The sequence below is a fragment of the Scleropages formosus genome, chromosome 13 (genome assembly GCF_900964775.1).
Source record: "Scleropages formosus chromosome 13, fSclFor1.1, whole genome shotgun sequence".
Taxonomy (NCBI): domain Eukaryota; kingdom Metazoa; phylum Chordata; class Actinopteri; order Osteoglossiformes; family Osteoglossidae; genus Scleropages; species Scleropages formosus.
Genome location: NC_041818.1, coordinates 22,850,156 through 22,874,090, shown reverse-complemented (window position 1 = coordinate 22,874,090; position 23,935 = coordinate 22,850,156). Strand labels below are relative to the sequence as shown.

At 44.2% G+C, this 23,935-nt stretch overlaps 2 protein-coding genes and 1 non-coding gene across 8 annotated transcripts; 2 read left to right on the top strand and 1 right to left on the bottom strand.

The window, feature by feature from the left end:
* Positions 1-276: 276 nt before the first annotated feature.
* On the bottom strand, positions 277-17,766 carry tm9sf5 (transmembrane 9 superfamily protein member 5). Of its 3 annotated transcripts, none has more exons than XM_018733408.2 (18): positions 16,972-17,766; positions 15,906-15,973; positions 15,704-15,797; positions 15,038-15,165; positions 13,907-14,036; positions 12,787-12,914; positions 11,703-11,814; positions 11,334-11,413; positions 10,165-10,270; positions 9,742-9,792; positions 9,181-9,313; positions 7,689-7,808; positions 7,303-7,360; positions 6,940-7,099; positions 6,333-6,484; positions 6,120-6,231; positions 5,136-5,307; positions 277-1,203 (listed from the first exon to the last, which is right to left on the bottom strand). In XM_018733408.2, the coding sequence occupies exons 1-18, from the start codon at positions 17,104-17,106 to the stop codon at positions 1,136-1,138; spliced, it is 2,007 nt and encodes a 668-aa protein (XP_018588924.1). In that variant the 5' UTR covers positions 17,107-17,766; the 3' UTR covers positions 277-1,135. The 3 variants fall into 3 exon arrangements, with proteins under 3 accessions (XP_018588924.1, XP_018588925.1, XP_018588926.1); XM_018733409.2 differs by having other exon boundaries at positions 1,136-1,203; positions 9,778-9,792; XM_018733410.2 differs by lacking the exon at positions 9,742-9,792 and having other exon boundaries at positions 1,136-1,203.
* Positions 17,767-17,842: 76 nt separating this feature from the next.
* Positions 17,843-23,346, top strand: rbmx (RNA binding motif protein X-linked). Of its 4 annotated transcripts, XR_001965173.2 has the most exons (10): positions 17,843-17,930; positions 18,465-18,590; positions 18,683-18,792; positions 19,455-19,608; positions 19,878-19,994; positions 20,076-20,193; positions 20,355-20,486; positions 20,576-20,667; positions 22,975-23,063; positions 23,208-23,346. XR_001965173.2 is itself a non-coding variant. In XM_018733414.2 (9 exons), exons 2-9 carry the CDS (start codon positions 18,482-18,484, stop codon positions 21,611-21,613), a joined length of 1,146 nt encoding a protein of 381 aa, XP_018588930.1. In that variant the 5' UTR covers positions 17,844-17,930; positions 18,465-18,481; the 3' UTR covers positions 21,614-21,963. The 4 variants fall into 4 exon arrangements, 3 of the variants coding, with proteins under 3 accessions (XP_018588930.1, XP_018588927.1, XP_018588929.1); XM_018733414.2 differs by lacking the exons at positions 22,975-23,063; positions 23,208-23,346 and adding an exon at positions 21,297-21,963 and having other exon boundaries at positions 17,844-17,930; positions 18,683-18,789; XM_018733411.2 differs by lacking the exons at positions 22,975-23,063; positions 23,208-23,346 and adding an exon at positions 21,297-21,963 and having other exon boundaries at positions 17,844-17,930.
* LOC114912166 (small nucleolar RNA SNORD61) lies at positions 19,723-19,793 on the top strand. Its single transcript, XR_003798121.1, has one exon. It is a non-coding gene; the product is annotated as a small nucleolar RNA SNORD61 (small nucleolar RNA).
* Positions 23,347-23,935: the final 589 nt, after the last annotated feature.

The following is a 23,935-nucleotide window of genomic DNA, read 5'->3' as shown; positions in this document are numbered from 1 at the left end:
GTGTTCCTTTCTTAATCATTTTCAGCAGTGTTTCAACAATGTTTTTGTACACCTGAATAAACCATATGTGAGTTTAACTGTTCTGCAAAGCTACATTATTTTAACTGACAAGATGTAGTACAAAGGAATACACCAGACTACACAAGGACAGCAGTGTTTCCGTGTCACCGCTAAGTGTGATTTTAGATGCATATTCAGGTTTGCCTGGGATCCACACATTGCAGGTTAATCCAAAGGCAAAAACTATGAACAATGCAAAAAAAAAAAAAAAAAAGGGGTCAATTCCAATATTTAAACACTCCATCAAAAGGACGTGCCTCTTAATCAAGTGTGCCGTTTATTACTCTTCATATTAACCAATATTTTAGCAGAGTTAAGTGAAAATGACAAGCAGAAAATGACAAAATAAAGCCATTTTTGAAGACAATTTTAAGAGAAGAACGGAGTGTCTTCATATGTGAAGAGCTATAAAATTTTGGAGGGATAAAGTCTACAGTAAAGCATATGCATAAATTAATTACAAAAGGACTCAGGAATTTTCAAGAACATAAAGCAAGAATTCTATACATATCTTGAAAACCCTTCAATGCACAAAAAACCCACAGAAGTCCTTCAACGTAAGATGCTTAGTGATTACAGAGTTCCGTAACCTCGAACTCGACCCCATCCCCACACGGCTGCCTGAAAAAAGCAGAGAAATCTTTGGAGTGTACACACACACACACACGCGCGCGCACACACACACGCGCGCACACACACACGCGTGCACACACAGCTCAAACCCGCCATCTTTTGTACAAGTCAAATTATCACAAATCAAACAGTAACAGTAACTGCAAAAAACAGCAACAATTATATTAACAGCAACAAAACATAATGAGAAGTTTTCCTTTTCCACACGTAAAAATACATGCGGGTCCCACCTTTCCGTGCTCTGCTCTTGTACATGGTGTTTTTAAAGAAGGGGGGGGGGGGGAGTGCTAGCGGTCACAGTTTTGCCATCGGCTTCCCAAACCTGGCGTCGGAAAGGTAAAAGGGCCCCCCGCAGCCCCGCGGAGCCTTCCTCCGGCCGAGTCGTCCGTCCCTGGGAAAAACTGCGGGCGGGGGGAAGGCGCAGCAATGCAGTCCCCCGAGGCTAGTCCACCTTGACCACACTGTAGATCTTGCTGACGAACCAGAAGCAGGCAAAGAAGCCGATGGTGCCTATGGAGGGAGAGGAGGAGTGAAGAAGCACAGTCACACTCAGCTGTTGGACAACACTGGACGGTCACTAATGATAACGAGATGTGGAACGGCAGGTCCTTCCGGAAGCACCGCCACTGCAGAGTGTCTTTCTCTGGAGGGCGGAGACCCCACCAGCTGGACCATTTCAGGCAAAACGGGAAGATCCTGTTTTCTGAACATTCACAGCTGTTTTTCAGTGATACACAACCTCAGATAACATGAATTCTGGAAGGGTCCCAAGGGAGGAGAAGCCTAAGAGCTACAAACTGAAAGTTCAACTAAGGAGAACAAGAGGGGAGTGGAAGAAAGAGGGGGGGGGGGGGGGATAGAATACTGTGTTCTTTATTTACTCATCTTCTTGTGTTAAATATGTAATGGTTCAAGTGTACTGCTAGAGACATTTTTCATGCCGCAAAAAGGGAGGAGAACAATGGTGGGGAAAGGCTTTAGGTGCATCTGGTGCAACAGTGGATATGCAAGTAACTTTTTGCCATCTATGAAAGTGTTTTTTTCTTGTTTTATCACTGAATACAGGAAAAAAAAAAAATCCACAGCTGCCACTGTTGGGGTAGAAACTCATAATCAGAATGGTTCAATGCAGCCTGTCCTTGGACTTGTTCCCAAAAAAAAAAACAAAAAAACTTGTAACAGAGTGAGACTCCAATCACTGGGCATAAAGTTATGTTGGTGTGTGATGCAGGATGGAACCACAGAAGGCTGTTTCCATGTCAGTTTCACTCATCACTTGCTTGGAAATATCCATAAACCTATGAATTAACATGTATTTATACATGGGGCAGCATGCTGGAACGACAGGAAGGGCTGGTGTCTCACATCTACTGGACTTCTGGGTTTGATTCCAACTTAGTCTGTGTGGCGTTTGCATGTTCTCCCCATGTTCAGGACAGTTTCCCTCCTAAAGTCTGAAGACGTTTCAGGTAAACTGGTGACATTAAACTGCCTTAGTGTATGTGTCTGCATGTGTGCAATTGCCCTGTGGTGGACTGATGTCCCACCCAGAGTATAACCTGCCTTATATTCTGGGCTTCCAGGATAGGCTCTGGACCACAATAGCCCTTCACTGGTCAAGTGGTTGTTGGTAAGGGAGGGATGGAATTTAAATTTATTTAGGCCCTCCTTAGGAATACATAGAAGAAAGGGTGGTGTATGCTCAAAATACATTTTTACGTTATTGCCAACACTCGCTGCGTGCACAGCGATACATTTCCAGTGACACAGTGAGGACGTTTCCATAAAGCAGTAGTGAGACTCTTGTGCATCGACTGTAACCAATGGCAACAAATGCATCCAGGGCACCCAGAAATTCCTCGTCTAACCAGAGCTAGATAAAAATGGAAAGGCTAACTCTGGCAAAAGGGTGTTGAGTTGGAGGGTCTGTATGTGTGAGGACTGTCACCACCAGCTACAACTTCAGTCAGTTCTACCGTGACCTAAAGCACCTGTTCCACCACAGTCTCTAGTGAAGCAGGTGTAGTAGGTAACACCTCAGCCTGCCACCTAAAAGCTGCAGGTTTTAGTAGGAGGGCAAGTAATGTTGAACCCTTGAGCAACATTTTCCAGCAGCAGGTGATGAGGGGTACCCAACCATCCATCAACTGCTTGTCAAATGCAGGGTCGCAGGAGTCTGGAGCCTATCCCAAAAGCATAGGGCGTGAGGCAGACAGGATACCAGTCCATGACAGAGCACTCTCACGTTGATAACATGGATGACTGTGGGTGGAAACCGTTGCATCTGGAGCAAGCCAATAAAACCAGGAAAACATGGAAACACTGCAGAGACTGAGCCAGATTTGAGCCCATACCTAACTGATCGCAGCCCAGGGGCCGTGACGCATCTGTGCTATGAATTGTGTGTCGCTAGTTATCTGACTGTATTGGCAAAATATAAAAAATGGGTGAAACTTACAAGCCGTGCATTTTGAACAAAAGCTTGGATGGTTTCTGCAGCTAACGCCAGGTGGTAGTTTACATCAGTCAGAGCCAGGAGCCAAAATTGAGAGCACACCACCCCCACAGTCAGTCTGCTGAGCTTGGATACAAGGGACCGTGTGTGAAAGGATCTGCACGGGTTTGATTGTGCATATGGCAAAGCGTGACGCATGTGCGAGACCCACTGCTATATGGTGAGCATAAGAAACCTCAACTGCAATTTGCCAAAACGCACCTGAATGCGCCAGAATCATTTGAGGAGAATGTCCCGGGGACTGACGAGGCCAACTAGGGCTTTCTGGTCAAGCACACCATCTCTGTGTTTACAGAAATCGAAATAAAGCCTTCAAAGAGAACAACACCTTCCCTACAGTGAAACGTGGAGGGGGTTCAATGATGTTTTGGAGTTGCTTTGCTGCCTCTGCCAGTGGGTGCCTTGAATGTGTGTTTGGCATCGTGAAATCAAGAGAATGCCAAGGCATTTTGGAGCACCATCATACATGCTGTCAGAAAGCTGGGTCTTTGTTGAAGGTCAAGGGTCTTCAAGCACAACAGTGACCCCAAAACACTTCAAAAAATGACCAGGAATGGTTCAAGACAAAATGCTGGACTTTTCTGAAGTGGTCAGCAGTGAGTCCAGACCAAAAACCCACTGAAAACCCATGTAAAGATCTGAAAACAGCAGTTGGGAGAAAACCCTTCAAAGCACTTGACTGCAGTTATTTTGAAGTCTGTTCTACCAAGTAGGAGTCAGGGGTGTCAGTGCCATTTCTTTTCTCATTTACATTTATCTGACACTTTTATCCAAAGCAGTATTAACAGTAAAAGGAATTAGAGACAAAACGCTTAGGAAGAAATATTTTTGCCCACAACTTTACATCCATAAATTCAGGGGAAGTCTTCAAAGGGTAATTTAGGTGAGAGAAGGAAAATCTTTACCAAAGATTTACAATGTCAGGGAAAATTTTACGGGCTTATAAAGCTAGTTAAGAACTCTTACCTAGAAGGCAAACTGGTCCTCTCCCATTCAGCCACAACATGAAGTATTTCAAACCACACCTTCACTCAAGGTACAAAAGGTGTATCAAACTGCACCTAGGAGGATGCCAGGGTCATGAACTGCCTCACCCACTCCAAACCCAACATCCCCCAGTTACACCCACCTTTGCAGTTCCTCTACACGGCTAGCTGCCACTAGCAAAAACCAACAAAAGAGCAGCTGGACTGCATGTACACACCCTGGCGGGTCAACATTCCACCATTTGAACAATCCTGCTGCACTTCCCACTGGCAACTCGCTTCACAGATTGTCCGTTTCCTACACTCTTCACTACTCACAGTACTTGTCAGTTCAAATCCTGCTTTCCTTAAACATGTAAAACATAATGAGCTCTTAAGACTTTCGTTCTGTCAAAAGTCAAACAAGAACTCATCAGGGCAGGTCAGAAAACAGTTTACGGTGGTGCTGGATTCATGAAAAAACTGACTAGCTGAATATATCTGAAACAAAAGAACACAAGTAAGAAAACAAACACCTGTTCATGAATTCAACCAAAGTTCACGCTGGAGGTAAAACGAAGAACACCAGAACCATGGAGTCTGAAAAACGAAAAACAAAAAAAAAAAAAAAAAAAAAACCCCCCACAAAGCCACTATGGTGAGTTTTGTTATTTATAAATTACTAGTGTGAGAAACTTCACATATAAGAAGCTGTAGAATACATTTTGTGGTGTTTCCAGAGATTTCCAGGATTGCCCTGCTTCTTGCAGCATAGTTCAGGAAAGCGTTTTTTTTTTTTTTTGCAGGAAATGCGTCCATACAGGAAGACCCCTACAAATGAGTTTAGAGTATAGTGCCAAAGGATCCAAGACTCCTCCCAATGAAACAGGAGGGCCAATAATACACCCGTAAGAGAATTGGGGCCATTACATATGACACTGGAACAGTGTGCTGCCACTTACCTGTGAAGAGGAAGAAGATGAGCACCATGATCATGGTGTAGCCAAAGTAAAGGATGGTGCTAGCTGCACCAATGATCTGAAGCTTGGAGAAGAAGTAGTGCACGGCATAGACCAGCAGGTAAAATGCTGTGAAGCTGCTGGTGAGGAAGGACCTCCACCACCAGTGGTAGTCCTGGGAAACGGGATTAGAAATAGAATCTTGAGCAATTCGGTCACCATATGTACTGACCGATGCAATACTACTGGTTGTTCTTCCTGGAAGAGCTTGGAAATTTGTGGAAAGCTCTGGAATGATGATGCTCTTGTAACATCCTTATTTTTGTTGACACCAGCACCAGAACACACCTGCATTCAATCCCTGTCTGCTACTGGACAACACCTTGCCTTACAAAGTAGCTCTTTATATTTTAGGCTGAGGTGTTGAAAAGTGCTTTATCTCAGCCTCTCTGTGCTTTTTCGTAGTGTAGGACTTCGAGTGGCTTGATTAGAGGCAAGCCATGGACCTGTTTCCGTTGCACTCGTTGGATTGTTTGTTTTGTCCCGAATTGAATTGGTGAATATGCTGAAATCATGCCCTGGTTACAGAGGTTTTTTTTTTTTTTTTTAATTTAAAATCCACACATAAGTACCTGCTTTTACCAGAGGTCTGTGGAAGCACTTTGATTTCCTACCACTGTTCTGTCCCAATATTGAGTGTTGCTCTTTGGCTGAACCAACAAAAGTATTTTACCTAACTGGCCACAAGAGTTTAGTCTTCCTCTACAATACTTCTCAAAGCTTTTTGCACATTTTTAGGACATTTGAATAATCTGCCTCACAGATGTTTACGATATATAGAAATAAAGTATAGAAGATAAAATAAATGTTGACGTAAAACCACAAAGGGCTAAACTGCTGTTGCACTGATAAAAAGCTTGTTTTATGAACAGACACTCAAACAAGCTTCTAAAAGAGTCATTGACATGATACACACACTCTTCTCACCTCAGCACACAGGTGGAAGTAGCAGAGCAGCACCGTAGCCTCAGAGCAGGTGATGACCAAGATGATAAATACCAGGAACAGGAACCCAAACATGTAGTACATCTGGTGGGACCTACGGGATAAGGAAACCAGCCGGGTGAACCGTGAGCACACTACTTCCTTCACACGGAGTCCCACATGCAAGAAAGCTGCACTCGATCACTCTTTGCCTACCAGATACTGTTGAGAATGAAGAACAGCTGGATGAAAATGCACCCAAAGGGCAGGATGCCACCCATGATGATCCCAGGCAGGGGCTTGGTGAAGAATGACTGTTCAGGAATCTGGCGAGGAATTTGATTGGTCCGCACTGGGTGCTCTATGGCCTGCAGGAAGCATGCAGAGGGGTGGGAGCCATTCAGGTGAACGGATCAAGGCATTCAGCTTTTCTGTGGTTTTGAGCACACCTCTCTACCATTAACAACAGAACTCCCACCATATATGAAACTAACTTTGCATGTAGTTGCGATGGCATCACATAGCTGAAACCCAGCTGTGCACCTTGTCGTCAGATAACTGAAAGTCTCAGCCACCCAAACCAACAGTCCAATGCAAAGTGGAACTCGGGTGGGGTCATAAGGTCGAGGAGCAGAAAACTTCTGCTTAACCCTTGACCATGTTACTTGACCAGCGCTGGCAAAACAGCCTGTAAAATGCTTTCTAACTAGATAAAGTCTGCTAGACTTGTACTGTCTACTGAATCACAAACTTATCTCAAGAGATTTGCAGGGAAACCCTTTGTTCATGACATGCAGTTAGGCAGAAGTGGTAAAGCGCAAACCTGCTTCTTGAAGCCGAAGTAAGCTCCCACAAAGGTGAGGGGCACAGAGATGCCGAACCACAGGGCCAGCACCGCCACCAGCGTACCAAAAGGGATTGCTGCCGAGGAGCCCTCCACCCACAGGATCAGGTTCATGACAAAGAAATCGGCAAATATGATGCTGGGGTAGGGGACAGAAAGTGGAATGGTTAAGTTACTACATGGGAGATCAGGAGAATACAAGGACAAGCCCCAGCATCCGCATACTGTTGTGTCTACACTAAAAGATACAAATGACAGAAAATATAATATGTGAATTTCCCTGACAAAAAGCTAACCATGTTCTTGACCAGATTTGAGAGTTTAAAAAAAATAACTACATACCCTGGGCATAACAGTGCTGTCAGTAGAACATTGGTCTTCCATTTTTCTCCACCAAAAGCTAAAATGGCAAGAGACAGAAATATATATTAAAAAAAACATAAGTCTTACGTTCTCTTTTTTTCCCCAAAGATATGTTGGACTAGAAATTTCACAGCAGAATACTTTGACAAACTTCAATTTAATGGCAATCTTTGCCCAATATGACCTTCAATCTCACTGGGCAACAACAGCAACAGCTGAGTTTTCATTATTCCCATCAATAATTAGTACACCATGGGTCTAAATTGAACCAGGGACCTACAGACTGCTACCCGCTGCCAATGCTTGACCTTGACCGAACAACAAGGTCTTGACTCAAGAAGGTCCCACTTCAGGACTGTACTCACTTTTATACATTCGTGCTGACACATAACCTGCCGGGGTGCCCAGCAGAACCCACAAAACCACGGCACATGTCATCAGAGCTCCTCGATTGGCAGGAGACAGGAAACCTAAGCAGGCCAAAACTAAGAGAGGAAGCAGAAGGTAATAAGTGTACTGGGTATAACAATGAAAAATGTATACATCTCAGCAAGGGGTGTAGCCAGAACTTTTTTCCAGGAGTGGTCAAGTAAGACCCAGTAATTTCATTAGGGTGCCCAAAAAAAAAAAAAAAAAAGACTGACTGCGACATGCTGTACCAAAAGCAAATTCTACAGAGAGAAATTCTATAAATTCTTTAGAATTTATTACAAATGTACACAAGAAATTACAGTGGCAGTACTTAGAAATGTCTGTAAAAACATAATATCATTTAATACGATCCTTATTCTGTATTATTTATATATTTAGATGCTAATGATGCAAATTGGGTATTGGAATTTTTTTTTTTTTTTTTTGTTTGCAGATACAACTGATGTAACCTACACAGCTGATTCTGGTCTGTTGTGTGTTGTCTGTAGAGCTTCTCCACACGCTCCCTCTCTGACTATTTCTGCTTCCTCCTCGTCTCTCTTAGCAGCACACATTTCCCCTGCTTTTTCCCCACTCTATAGCGTTCATTTCCCTGCCTCTGTCATTTTCAGTTTTACTGCTACTAGTCCTCAGTTCGAAGAAAAGAAAAGAAAAAAAAAAAATCTTCATAATCTTCCCCTGCTTTCCTTTTGCTCTCTACAGTTTAGACAAACGCATCAAGAAACACTTTAGCATTAAACTGAATAGCTACTTAATAAAAACAGTGACAGACTCATAACGTAAGTGTATTATGATGTGGTAGCATTATGTGTGGTAACATTTAAAAATTAGCTAGCAGCAGTAACTTTAGCTAATTAGCCTATTAGCTAAGTTATGGGACATGGTAAGCTAACATTTGTTTGTCATGATGAAACATCGCAGTACCTCAACTTTAACAAACTTTCACGAAATGGTAGTGAAATGTAGGTAAACAACATTGCGTTGCTCACTTGTGCTGGACCTCGCTGGAGTAACAGTACCGAAATTGAATTTTCCCGCTCCTACTCCTCCCTCCTACACAGAGGTTTGTGCCGTGCAGGCGGTTCGCAGCTCTTCAGCTTAATAACGCCGCATGGAACAGCATGTGAGTCGTACAAGTTTGAGCAGTGAAAAAAAAAAATCACCTGTCAGTGTGGTCAGGGTGCTTTGCGCAACAGGGGTGGCCAGAGGGGTGATCGAGCTTCAGTCAGGGGTGGCATCGGCCACCCACGGCCACCACGTAGCTATGCCCCGTATCTCAGGAAGAAGTTATACATAATCTAACCCGAAAGCCGTTTCGACAACTACAGCCTCCACTGGTCTTTGAGGAGACAAACTGAGAATCCCCTTGATTTACAACAAGACTTTTGACATGCGTGCATGTGCTGACGGGGGAGGGCAACTCACAGAGAGTGATGAAGGTCATGATGAAGATCTGAGCGCCCTGCCCGAGGAATACAGAGAGAACCATCCCGTTCCTGGGTGGTCGGAACACATCCCCATGTACCTGCTTCCAGCCAGACTCCTCCTGTGCTTCCTCCTGTGGCCAATTAAGAACCAGAAGCATGAGAACGCAAACCACATCACAAGGCTGGAACCAATGCCCAACAACAGGGTGAGCTGGTCTTGCGGCACCACCTTCCCCAGTAAGATTAACTCTTGTGAGGTCAAGTTGATATCCACTGAAAAGTCTGATGTAGGACTCGCATGAAGACTACAGGAATCACCAACAACCAATACAGGGTTAGGAGCAAAATTTATTACTCTTTATTGACAAATCCCAAAAAGAGTACGAGGTGACTAATCAGATCAATGTGCAGCTCTGGCTTCTACACCAGAATCTGCTGCACCAACAGAACGGTGTGGCTCCCATTAAAGAAACAGGTCTGGTTAGACAGAAAACAACACAATCATTCACCACATCAAGCACAGGGTAAAGCTGCGGTGCACTACCACCAACAGGCTTACATAGCAAATGGAAGGGTTCGCAGTTGATGGAGGTACCTTTAGCAAGTCTGCCTGTGAACATCACAAGTACAAAAAAAAAAAAAAAAGAGCCAGCGTTAGAGGGAAAACAAGACACGTTTATTTTAATTGTCAACTGAAACCCGTTATCGGTACCAGATTTGCCTGAAGACTAATGCCATGTTTCCACTTCCAAAACAACATTCACTTGCAGATTCTCTAAAACTGCCTTCATAGATCCACAATGCAAAGAGGTATTCTCTAAACAATGCCCCTCATTTTGGTGAAACTTTGAATGCTTGCACTTTCAACTGTGGCCCTTGATCATGGGATCAACCATCCCAACCATCAATAAATTCCAAAGCAGTTTGTGCTGATTGAGTCATTAGAAGGACAAACATTACGTGACACAGTTTGAGTGTCTACCTGGTCCACCTGGTTGTACCGCGCAATGTCCTTATGTAGAGTCCTCAGCATGATCATGGCCACCATCCCAGACAGGAACAGCACAATGACCAGGGAGTTCATGATGCTAAGCAAAAAGGGGGAGGGGGGACAACTTTAGTTAAGTGTCAGTCCAGGGGAAAAAAAAAACAGAACAAACAGCTTTCAGTAAACAAAGCAAAGGATGAGTGAATAAGAATAGTTTGATATCACAAGTTAATCATACACCCTGAATAATGACTTAACCCGTTATTACAACTGTTCACCATGGTTTCATCATATAACGTCACATAAAAGGTATAAAAAACCCAAAGCAAGATCCAGACCATATAGGTTTCTCAACTCTACAAAATAAGTTCCTGTGTTTACAGTGACATACAAACTGGGAGAGCTGAAAACCAGTTCAGTGATGTGTCAAATTACTCATATCAGGAAAACTGGGGCCGTACGCAAGACAAAAAAGGTACAGAGCTCAGAGGTGATGTACACAGCCAGTCAAAAGTGAGAGTCCACCTGAGCAACTTGAGAAATATTTGAACGGGACAAACTGCACAGAAGAGTGAAAGCAAGATAACCCAAAAGTGTCCTACATCTCTGAGAACTGATGCACAAGAACTGCAAATATATGTTTGAGGAACTGAACTGCCATAACACAGTGTTTGTAGGAGACTCACTTTTCCCACTGGTACTGTATGTTACACCTATACGGGGGATAACTAATACCGTATTGTGAAGGTGGTTTCTCCAGCAGAGCTTGAGGCCCCATGGTGAACAGGGAGATTTACAGTTGTGTGCATATATTTTAGTGTACCAGCCTACACATCTCTGTCAAAACCTGCTTAACTACATTTTCACTTAAAACCAAGCCACCATGCTCTCCTTAGCTGTTCGAAGACTTAAATTCATCACTTTGCAGGCTTGAACGAGCAACTGTCTTTTTAGCACTTGCTTCTTGTCTATAGATACCAGATCACCACCTTGAGTAAACCTGGGCACAGTTCATCCCAGAACTATTTCTGAACACTTCTCCTCTTTTCACAAATTAAATATTTACAGAGCACGTTTACACTGCTTTCATCATAAACCTTCAGACACATGCTCCCTATAGCTGAGATGACTTAGTCAAAGCAGAAACAAAGCAAAGTACCTACCTGAACCACTGGATATTGGTGTGGGGCATGGACACAAGGATGTAGTCCCACCTGGAGGCCCACTTGATGTTGTTGTTTTTCTACAAATATTGAAAAGGAACTTTTTTCAATACACCAAGTAAATATAACCGCTACACCTACAGTAAATGATTTTCTTATGTAACAAAAAAATTCAACATTTTCAGCTTGGTGGTGATGTGGAACATCTCTTAATAATCAAGCAACAATAAAACATTTAAGTGATGACTGATGTACATCTAATGCAATAGGTGACGTGAGTGCTGGTTCAAATGATGACTCAGGTTCCGGTGTTGACAGTAGAGATTAAGCTAAGATTTGCATGCTGGCCAAACCCCGGAGGTGTGGTACCGTGAAGGTAACAGAGTAGGAGTAGGTGATTTTCACGTTGCTGTTGGTGATCCCTGGAATGCTCATGGGTTCTCCCTCACACACTGGCTTGTTTTCATCTTCGTGTTTGTAGCTGCCAATGAGACCAACAAAGGACAAACTTCAGAAACTTATAGCACTGTCCTACCCTCTGCTTTTATAGCTGTATACCCATCATAGCCCTCCCATAAATAAATAAATAAAAAAAAATACATTAAAAAAAAACTCTTCAATTTTTGAAAAGTGTCTCGCATGCTCATGTTCCATGTGTAACTCTCTTAGAAATCATTTACAGTTCCTTCTCTTAAACAAGCAATGACAGACGCTTCTCTAAAGACCACAGAAACCTGTTGATCTGGAATCAGAACTGGCCATAATTAAGAACTGTAAGAATAGGGGAAACAGTCATGACTCTGACATGCGAGTACAGAAGGCTGACTCAATCACTGCAGTCTCTCCTTTAAATGGAAATACATTTTACTTATTAGAAGAAATTTTATTAGGCCATGATTTCAGTACAACACATTGTTTGGCCAAAGAGGTTAATTACTGCAGTTTTACTGAAATGTTAATGCAGTACAGACACAATACTGTCCAATACAGTTCAGTAACACTGTCACTGACCACACAGTGTATGGTACTGACGATACCCTATAGGTAGTCAGACATTATCTGACATGATTTCAAAAAGAGGAAAACCTGGGGTACCTGGAACATGAACAAACACACAGAGACACACAAACTGTCACCAACGGAAAGAAGACTCCCTATCGATACAGAATTTTAATTAAAAATCCACTAATTAAAAATTTTAATTTGTTAATTTCATTAGTCCTATATTATTAGCCTCTGTGTACAAGCCTCTAAAGTGGGAAAAAAAATTTGGCACCTGCCAAAGCAATCATCAAAACTGTGTTAAGTCAATCTCATGAGTTTCATCACATGGCCAAAAAAGTAAACACGCTACAAGTAAACACAAATTATTCCACCCTTCAGATATGTTGGATGCTTAAAACAGACACACACCAGAAGCTAACAGAGCTCTTGAACTGACTCCAAGCATTACCTCCTGGGCTCCAGGGTGGCTGCCACTAGCCGGGCCCCAGTCCAGCCCTCACCTTCTCCGCTGTGATAAGTGATGGTGATGTCAACGTGGTTGAAAACATAAAAGGTGTTCTTCTCATTGAACTGGGCCTGCAAAACAACACACCAGTCAGACTTGCCCTCTTGCTCCAGCTCAATCTTGCAAATTATTACAATTTTTCTAACCATCATCACAGTCACCATTTTATAGTACTATATGTTTACATTTCCAATTCTTTATTTAGCACATGCTTTCTCCAAAGCAACTTCCGGTGAACTCTATGTAGTGTTATCAGCCCACAGACCTTATTCACCAAGGTGACTTACACTGCTAGATACACTACTTACACTGGGTCACTCATTCATACAGTGGAACACACACTCTCTGTGTCACTCACACACTATGGGGAACCTGAACAGCATGTCTTTGGAGTGTGGGAGGAAACCGGAACACCTCAAGGAAACCCACGCAGACACGGGGAAAACATGCAAACTCCACACAGACTGAGCAGGGAATGAACCCACGTCCTCAGGCACTGAGAGACAGCAGTGCTACTCGCTGTGCCACATGTAAGCTCGGTAATTTTGCTCGACTGCCCATAAAGTCACTCTCATCCAAACTGGTAATTTTATGGGTCAGAAAGTAGCACAGAAGTTAGAGGAATGGCACTTGAAGAACCCTGCTTTGAATCCTGGCTCAAGCATGCTTGAACACAAAATGGTCATATAAAAATAACTGCTCCATAAAATGGTAAATAATTGTAATATGACATTTATATATTAAGATACAAGTCACCTTAGGGGGAAAAGTGCCAGCTAAATTTAAAAAAATAATTTTACATTCTGCAGCTCACACAGCACTGCAAATGCCAGGAAGCACTGGTACAGCAGTGAGCCAAGGGAGACAAACTGTCTGGCAAAACTACGCCAGTTATATAATTATTACTCCTGGCATCACTCGGGCCTTACGGCACTGCTGGTCAGAGCAGGTCTGTGATGCAGCCTAAACAGAGATCATGGTCTCAAGTCATTGAATGAGCCCTTTTGCGAAACCAGCAGATACAACTTCATGCCTCCTCAGTGTACTGTGATCCAACACTCACATTGATTACACAAGCGTCTTTCGGGTGACCGTTGCCATCCACATAACAGCCAATGGGGAAGCCGGGGTTGCAGTACTTCTGATTGTCTTCTACGGTGTAGCACCAGGTAACGGGCATGTTGTCCACAATCCTGGAACAAACCCAGCACACGACACTCAACGTGTCTATATTTCACTGTGTGATGATAATGCCAGTAAACAATCCAGATAAGGGTGATGTATTCCTGGGACAAAACAAGAGGAGTCGGGTGGAGGCTGTTTTTCCATCAACAGCTTTCCATTCATGGTCTCAAAAGTGTGTCATACAATGTGTGGAAAAAAGTGGAAGGAAGTAAAATTAGCGCACTGGTATTAATAATCCAAAGCGGCTTAAATAGTTTGACATTTAAACACTAACTCTGAAGTCTTCACTTCTGGCCTTTATAAGAGGAGGAAACACACTAGTTTTGTCATTTATTGTGTGACAAAAACCGACACGACATCCAGCCAAGGAGGATAAGAAGTGACAACATGTGCCATTATTTTGACAGACATCAATATTTTTGAGCAAAATACTTTAAAGTGCTTATTCAAGGGCTTAACAGCAAGACTAGGTATAAAGAGGTTTGAACTTGCAGCCTCTGAGAGACAAGCCCAGCACCTTAACTATGTACATTTACATTTATTTATTCAGCAAATGCTTTTCTCCAAAATGATGTCCAATGGATACTATATAGTGTTACCAGCCCACACACCTTATTCACCATGTACCTGTAGAGTACACGTACATGTAGCGTGTGCAAGTTCCTTACACCAATGACAAGTTTAAGTTAAGCAGCAGCAGGAGGAATAGTGTTTGGGGCTATCACCTTGCTATCAGAAGATTGTAGGTTTGAGTCCCTCATCTGGCTGTAGCACTGCTGATCAAGGTACTTAAGATGAACTGATAAATTAAGAATTATCCAGCTGTATAAATCACTGTAACCAGAGAGAGTAAAAACTTAACACTGTACTCCACTCTGGAAAAAAGCTTCAGATAATTGAATAAGTATTTCTTATCCATTACTCTCGCATGAAAATCTGGGAATGGGTAACTGAGCCCACTGGCAACTATTTCAGTTGTCACGGCTGCATCAGCATGTGTGCTACTCACCAGTGGTGCTGGTAGTTTAGTTGCATTCCTTTCTTAAGGAACTCCAGCTTTGTCCTTTCTTCTTGCTTGCTGACATCATAGGATTTCGTGCAAACCTTTGCACAAGTCTCAGTTTTCATGAAAGAGAACTGGAATTGCAAAAAAGTTGTATTAAAAAAAAGCATACCACTTTAAAGTACACGTATGAAAGATTTCATTCTATGCGCAACATAAAATTAAAAAAAATGATAACAGAATGTAAGTACAATCTTGACATTTAAAAATGCATTTTAAACTGAAACTTAAAGAACTGATACAAAAGTGGAACACAAAGCAATTGCTGCATCCCCCCGATGATTCAAAGAGGACCAAACAGCTATTTCATACAGGGAGCTCCTCTGCTTAGGACTCCATAAAGAAGCTGTCAACCAACTGCAGTTCAGACACACACCCTTAAACGGATACAGTACTGAAGCTGAAAAATCTAAAACAAATCCTTGAAATACCAGTGTGATCTATGAGCACATAATGTCTAACATAACCAAACCAGAAAAACCAGGCAAGCATGATTCTCATTGAAGAAAATGCACATTCATACCACAGCAAGCATCAGTGTGTGTATGAATGAAAGTACCAGCATGGCTATAAGACACTTTAGACGTCAAGCAGATGAGAGAACCCCGGTACCTTGTAAGGCGACGTCTCGATTCTCTCACCGAAGAGCACCTGCCCAAGGTTCTCTGAAGGCCTCTTCTCTTGATCATCCTTGCAGAAGTCAAAGCTGGAAAAAGAAATCAGCGTGCGCGCACACAGCTTTCAACTACTGCAAAGCTCGCGGATGAAGCCGCAGTTCACGATCACGGTGACGCGCAAAGGTGCGGGTACTCACAAGTCATACTCATAAGGCAGCACAGACTCGATAGAGTCCAGGCGGTTCACAAACAGCTGGATGTTAACCTGGAAGACAAACAGGGGGAAGCAATGACATGGAAGCCCAATGTAGAACATATCCTACTGCAACCAAAGAATGTATTATTGATATTATTCACCTTTAATTTGCATTTATTCATTTAGCAGACGCTTTTGTCCAAAGCAACGTACATCTCATCAAAAGTACAATTTATACATTAAATTAAGAGAAAGAGGGAGCTGCAGGCATGTGACTCTAAAGTAAACCTAGTTTGCTACCTACCACTTCCTGCACCGAGGTTCATCGTTCAAGTAGGTATATAAAACACAGGATAGACAAATCCTGATACCCTCCTACCATTTATTTAAATAATATTAAGATACATAAGCAAACAAGCATTTACACAGCGCAGTAAATTTTACTGTATCAGTTCAGAATAAGCATCTTCATCAAGGTACTAGAAGAGTTCTAACCACTGCGCCACCTACCGTCCTCATATTGTCACTTCTGTATTACTACTGTAACACGCCATGATGATATTATTAAGCATTATGGGCAAAGACTCTTAACTTAAGATATGGCAATTAACGGTGATTTACCCATTCGAACAGTTTCAATTCAGTCAATGACAATGAAAGATGAAGGAAAGTGAGAAGGAAGCTCAGTCAGCGCAGAGAGAAGCTCGGTGCCTGGAACGTGTCCGCGCCGAGCCCGCGCTGCCTGCGCTGCACACGAACTCGCTCGGTGTGACGGGACAAACTAGTCCAGGAACTTGTGCCTCCAAATTGACCGGCTTCTTCTAAACAAATTCACCGTGCTGAACAAAAGAGCGCAACTTCCTGGTCGGCGAGTCGTGTGCGCAGCGCGGCCGGGCGGCAGCGGAGCCACTCGAGTTCCGAGCCGCCTCAGTCAGCTGTACTCTCGGTTACCCCGTGCCGCGCGACGGGGTGCGCGGGGAGCGCCGGCTCGCGCCCGCTCCTGTGATCAGCCGCGGTGGGGAGGAGAGGAGAGAGAGTCAGAGAGGGTCGCGCGCGGGGATCATCACCTGACAGTCACTGCTTGACGAGCCCGCCGGACAGAAGCTCACAGGCGCCAAACCCGGAAGGTAGAAGCCGGAGCCGGGACGCAGGGTGAGCAGCGCACACAGGAGCCCCAGGAAGGAGGGTGTCCCGCTCCCCATGGTCACTGACTCGAAAACGGGCGGCTCAGTTGAGCTAGTGCCTCTCCCCCGGGTCTGGAGTTTCTCCGTCAGACACACACACACACACAGTCACTCAGTTGCCGCTTCGCAGCCGCGGTGGACGGCTCTCAACGAGCTAGTCGCGTTCGATTTAAAAATTAAAAGGAAGAAAAAGAAAACGAGTTTAAAAACGAGATGACCGAGTACTCTCTGCGGAAAGAGTCTTCATGAGCTCGGAAGGATGGTCGTCCCGGTCTGAGGTAACTAAACGGGCAGTAAACCTCCGCGTACGCGAAGGAATAACCAACGTTTCTAGTTACGGTTCACGTCCCTCTACGGACTGCTTGGGTAGGAAACAAGGGGCGTGGCTTCAACACATGTGACACCAACGGCCTTAAAAGTAGCCAATCATTTAGCGACCTATCAGAATCGTACTCAGGAGGAAAAAAAAAGAAACTTCAAAAATGTGCTTGCGGATCAATGCGTTTCATGCATTTGTATTACGCGTCGAATAATTTTTTTAGTCGCTATATATTATGTCCTACACAAAAGGAGTCTTTGACGCAGTCGTGACGTGCGAGAACAGCAGGAGGCGGCAACCCAGTCTTTTCTTTCATTTGCATACTGCTACGCGGAGAAGGAGTCGCGAGGAAGTAGTAGAGTGAAAAAGAGGCCATAGAGCGGAAACGGGTCCTGAAGATATTCCGGTGAGCCGTTAGAACTTCCGGGGTGTGTCTAGGCGGCCGACTGAGAACACGTGACCGGTATAAAGCTGCATGCGTCTTTGTTTGTCTCCTGTTGCGCACTGTGATATTTGGTAACGGGTGAGTTCGGCTATTTTAATATTCTGGCTGTATCGAGCGCTTGTAATGTGTACAAACTCTGCGTTTTTCGTGTCCGTGTGCATTTCGGTAGCGCTGGGTTGTACTGTGTCATTCATCTCGGTATTTTTTTTGTTTACTCATTACTGTTTTGTGTGAATTTAATTAGGCTGTAAGGTTTACTAAAATGTGATTTTCGGACTTCATCGTGACTCATGAGTTAATACTAGCCCGGCTGCACGATGGTGCTGTATCTTCTTAGTCAGTGTGTGGCCGGCGGCCGTTAGCGCTCCTTCCCTCCGTCCTCCTCCGCCATTCATCTCTTCCGCCATTTTGTCCCCACGTTTCTCAACCCCGGGTCTCACATGTGAAACTCTGTTGTTGCCATTTTCCTCCTCCGGACGAACGAAAAGGGCTCTAATCAGTCCGTGTTAAAGAGGTATCGGATAAAAAAACGCGTCTCTCGATCACTAACCGTGCGCTTGTTATTATCTATGTTAGGATGATGTCTGTTCAGCCCTCTCTCTCTTTCTAAAGTGTGAACAGACGCAATCATGGCAGAGGCGGACCGCCCTGGGAAGCTGTTCATCGGTGGTCTGAACACCGAAACCAACGAGAAAGCCCTGGAGCAGTACTTCAGCAAGTATGGCCGGATAGTGGAAGGTGAGGGCGTCCCCTATCCAGACTTATCTCAGTTTTGTTGTGCTTGTGCATCGTGCTCAAAAGTTGCATGTGATCCTGTTTCCCAACCCAAGTGCTGCTGATGAAGGACCGCGAAACCAACAAGTCGAGGGGCTTCGCTTTCGTGACTTTTGAGAACCCGGCAGATGCGAAGGACGCTGCGAGGGAGATGAACGGAAAGGTGGCAAGTTGCTCGGGTCACTGGGCTTTATCGGTTTCGTTGAACTTTTTTCCTTCTGGGCTTCGTGGATATATTGGGACGAAGTACCTGGCAAAACTACATAAACTCAGAAGTACTTGGTGGTGCTAGAATTTCCTTCTTCACCATCTGTGGTGGCTCCCGTTTAACTGTAAGATCTCATACGTATAATGAGGGGGGTAGGTGGCCCCCAGTATTGAAGCAAGTCTCACTGTCACTCCTTTGAGTGCTCTTTCTAATATGATTGACCCGACGCTTTATAAACTTATGTTGAAGCTCTTGATCGTCACCAAAAGTTAACTGGTTATTTTGTACGCACGCACACTGGCTGAAACCGCTTGTCCCAAGCGGGGTCGCGGAGAACCCGACCTTAACCTGTCATCACAAGGTGCAAGGCTGAAGGAGGAGGGGGCACACCCGGGGTGGGACGCCGGTCTGTCGCAAGGCACCCCAATCAGGACTTGAACCCCAGACCCACCAGAGAGTGGGATCTGGCCAAACCTGCTGTGCCACCGCATCCCCTGGGTTTTTTTGCCCTTGTCTGAATTGGTTTAGTTAACTGAATGCACATGGGTTGTGGGATGCGGGGTGGATGACTTAATGATGTTTAGTGTCAGTCATCTGCTTTGTTTTCTCCCCGCTGACAGTCTCTTGATGGTAAGCCCATCAAAGTGGAACAAGCAACAAAGCCTCAGTTTGAGTCAGGACTGCGCCGTGGACCCCCATCTCTACACCCACGCAGCCATGGCATACGCGGAGGTCGCGGTGGTCCAGGAGGAATGAGAGGCCCGCCCACGAGAGGCAAGTTTCCTGCCGATTGCCTTGTACTGCGTGGAATTTGCTGCATGTACTGTATGTGCCAGGTGCGCAACTGGAGATAAATTTTAGATGTGGTAAATGGATTCAATGGGATGTGCTATGATGACAGCGTGGTGTTGATCGTTGATGATGTTGCCAGAATTTGTCCTCTAAGAAGTTCTGAGCTCCCGTTGACCTTTTGTTAGAATGTTTTTGTCTTTGTTTACAATGAACTGATGGTAACTTAATGTTGGGGGGGGTGGGTTGTGTAGAACCATTTTTTAAAGGGATGTCACCTCGAGGCCCACCACCTATGAAGAGAGGTCCCCCGATTCGCAATGGAGGCCCCCCTCCCAAAAGACCAGCACCCTCTGGACCAATTGGCAGGCGTAAGAAACAATATAAACCTGGTTCGCTGTCTGTAGGTTGCTGCGTAGTTTCTTACAGTTGTCTTTGTTGTGGCTTTGCAGCTCCCATGTCCAGAGAAAGAGATCCGTACGGACCTCCTCCCCCTCGCAGGGATCCCATGATGTCCAGAAGGGATGATTATCCGTCCCCCAGGGATGACCACTATAGCTCCAAGGACAGGTGTGGGCAGCAAGCTGAGAACTTTTCCACTCGTCCTCAGCCAGTTGCAGTTCATGTTGGGAATTGTTTGTACAGTGGGATTATGGTCCGTGTTTATGGCACCTGTTTGGCATGTCATCTGCTGACCATTTGTAATGACTCACTGTCTTCCTGGGTGACAGCTATTCCAGTCGTGACTACATGAGCTCCAGGGACTCTAGGGACTATGGGCTACCACCACGGGAATACCCTTATCGCGACTACCCACACTCGAGCTCCCGGGATGACTACGGCTCTATGTCGCGGAGCTACAGGTATGGCACGAGCTCCCTTTGGCACGTCTTGCGTTGATGGTGCTTTGCTTTTGTGGAGCTTCTAGGAAACTGCATGCTCCTTTTTACAGTGACCGTGACAGTTACGGAGGAGGCCGTGAGCCCCGGGGATACATGGACCGCCCCAGTGCAGGCTCCTACAGGGATCCTTATGATGGTTACGGTAAGGAGTAGTTTTTAATGGCAGTTTGGCTTCTGTTAATCAACGTTCAGAACCGGAATTGCTCCTGGCCAGCGTGGAAAGTTCCTCAGGACCTGGAAACCAATGACCTTCATCTGAGACAACCACCCTCTCAAAACTGTGAGATTAAGAAAAGCAAAGCTATGTGGACAGCATGTGAAACACCTCTGAGCCCAGTGCTTTTGCAACAGTGCTTCATGTGGTCCTTGAATCTAGAACATGACTCTCCCCACCCGTCATTTCATTGGGGGAAGCATTTAAACCATGGCAGACAACAAGAAACCCAATGGCCAGTCTACAGCGATAACTGCTGGAGTTCAGAAAGGAAAAGTCACACATTCTCCAGGGCTTCACTTAATCTTTAGTCAGTACTTGTTTCTGGATGCAGTGTTGTAGTAATCTGCTCTCAAACTTCAGTGTTATTGCATTTTCGCTTATTTGGACCTGTAAATACTGGAGAATTTCTGAGTGCTCTTTAGATTTAAAGGGATGGATGTTGACAAAAATGTGTGCTTGTGAAATGGACACAAAATTCAGGATCATGCACAAAACAACAAACCGACCAACTGCTTGAACTTGACAATTACCTGACCCCCCCATTGACCCTGCAGGTAACTCACGCAGCGCCCCACCCTCAAGGGGCCCCCCACCATCCTACGGTGGGAGTGGCGGAAGCAGTCGCTATGACGACTATGGCAGCAGCTCCCGGGATGGATATGGCAGTCGCGACAGTTACCCCAGCAGTCGGAGCGACCCGTACTCTAGCCGAGGCGAGCGAATGGGCAGGCAGGATCGGGGGCCCGCCCCCCAGGTTGATAGAGGCTACCCTCCACGTGACATGTATGGCAGCTCAAGCCGTGGGGCACCTCGTGGTGGTGGACGGGGAGGAAGTCGGGTTGATCGAGGAATCGCCCGCAGCAGATACTGAAGCAGAACTCAAAAAAAAAAAAAAGTTTAAAGTGTTGAAGATCGAGGGAGCGCTCTGAAGTTGTGCTCATTTAGTTCACTGATGCAGAAAAGGACACCAAAATCTGGGACACTGGCATTTTAAATTTGTATAGATGACAAAAAAACTGTAGTTGAGCTCTCCCCTTAATCTTTTATCTGTTGTTACATTGACTTATGTTCCCGTCTGCTTTCCATGTGATAGAACTGTTGCCATTTTAGTGACGTGTTCAGTTTTTTTTTTTTTTTTTTTTTATTGTTAGTGCTGTTAAAGCTGAATTTCCCTGGAATAACATGCCTTTCATTTACAAATAAAATTTTTATCAAAATCTACTTTGAAGCCTGTAGATCTTCAAAAAAAAAAAAAAACAGATCCCGTATCTTATGGTTCCTTTATGTCTAAAAAGAATTTTACAAAACAATTTTCAAAAAGTCAAGCCTTTACAAAAAAATCTAGCAGTGCAAGATTTGTGAAATACAAGATGGATAGTCCACCAGAGAGGCCAGATTATTCAAGTGGATGAAATCGACCATATGTTCTGGTGGAGACTCACTTTCCAAACTGTCAATGTAGTCTTCCTCAGTGCAAACGGAGGTAATTCCATTCAACACACACTTTGATGGCTTGCAAGGACCTTTCCAAAGATCTCAGCTACAACCAAAAGGCAAGAAACATTTCAAGTCAACATAAAAACAAGTCCTTTCAACAGATGGTAAGCAAAGCAAACCTTTTTCTGTTTATGGTATGTTTGAAGTACATTTTCGACCAAAAGTTGGCATAGATGGCAAAAATTTCACGTCGACTCAGGTCAATGTGCAAATTCTTCGATTGTCAAACTTCCTCTACAATATGTTATTAATGGCCAATGCCAGAACAAATGTACAAACCCAGCCATCTGCAGGAGTTCTCGTTGTGGATTTAACCTAGTTGTAGTCTCGACATTGGCTTCAGAAAGCTTCAGTCACTAAAGGAGACAAACCTGTTGAAGAGTTGATTTTCCCATCCAAGCGCTACCTGTTTGAAGCTCCATTGGCCAGCACCAAATTTTTTTTTTTTTAAGTCATAAATGTATTCAGTGTAATTTTTAAAGCCCGAGTTCGATCCCTTCTGTAATGAGGATGCTTTAGTTCCAACCAAGCTCAGATGAGCATGCCAACTTTCTCAAACAGCTGCACCTTGACGGAGGAACCAGCCTTAAAGGAGCACAATGGAAAGAAAAAGAGAACAAGACCAGAACTCGTAGCCTAAGTCTCAACAATGGGGTGGGATGAGTTTTGGGATGTTTCATATTACAAATGCTAGGGGTGACAGTAGACGTAACTTTAAAAATTTCCTTTTTGCAGGATAATGCGTCATGGCTAAAATGGAATGATCTGGCAGCCATTTGCTTCCTGTTGAGAGCTTCTCATCCACTCCTTGGATGATCTGACAGGTATGGACTGTGGTGCTTTTACCTAAAATGAAACTGCAGTTTTTGTGTGTGTGTGTGTGTGTGTGTGTGTGTGTGTGTGTGTGTGTGTGTGTGTGTGTGTTAACCCTTGAGGGTCATTCTCATGAGTGTCTGTTTCTTCTGCAGTATCTCCACCTGGACAGGGAAGCTATCCTGGAGTGTCCCATGCACTATAGGGCCACATTTGAGGCCTGGAAATGGTTGCTTGGGTAAACTGTACTCACTCTTGGATCATGTTTTGAGATGTATGAAGGTGCTTGAATAAAATATTTAAAGTGTCAGCTGTATGTGTCTTGTTGATACTGTTGTCTGAGTTGTTGAAATACTTTACAGTAAGGAAATTAAATGCTGTATGATGTAAGAATCTACCTTAAATTCTGCTTGGTATAATGTAAGGCTGTCAACAGAACTGGGTCATAGCAACAGGGACAGAAATACTGTAGTATACTGAGAAAATGCAAATACATACAGATATACAAGGGCAAAAGGTAATTACCAGGGGTGGTCATGTAGCACTGTCTAGGAAGTTGTGAAAGGTTGAGTAGATATTCCACAATTTGTTTGAATTATGTATATGAAATGTTAATCTTTGTGGGTAGAGGTTCTATAGGGGACAACAGCAATTAAATACACATCTTTGTCAAAGTAATAACTTTAATTTGGTCCACTTAGCTGATTTGGTGCTTCCTACTTAGATACTACTGAGCTTTTATACCAGTGTCCTTCCCAACAGGCTGCTTCTGCATGTTTAAGATTGTCAAAAAGTGCAGATTTGCAAAAATTTGCATTAGTAGTTGTGCTCCCGGGTTTGAATCCCCACTCCTGTGTTCTTTCCTTAAGCTGCTTAGTCTTAA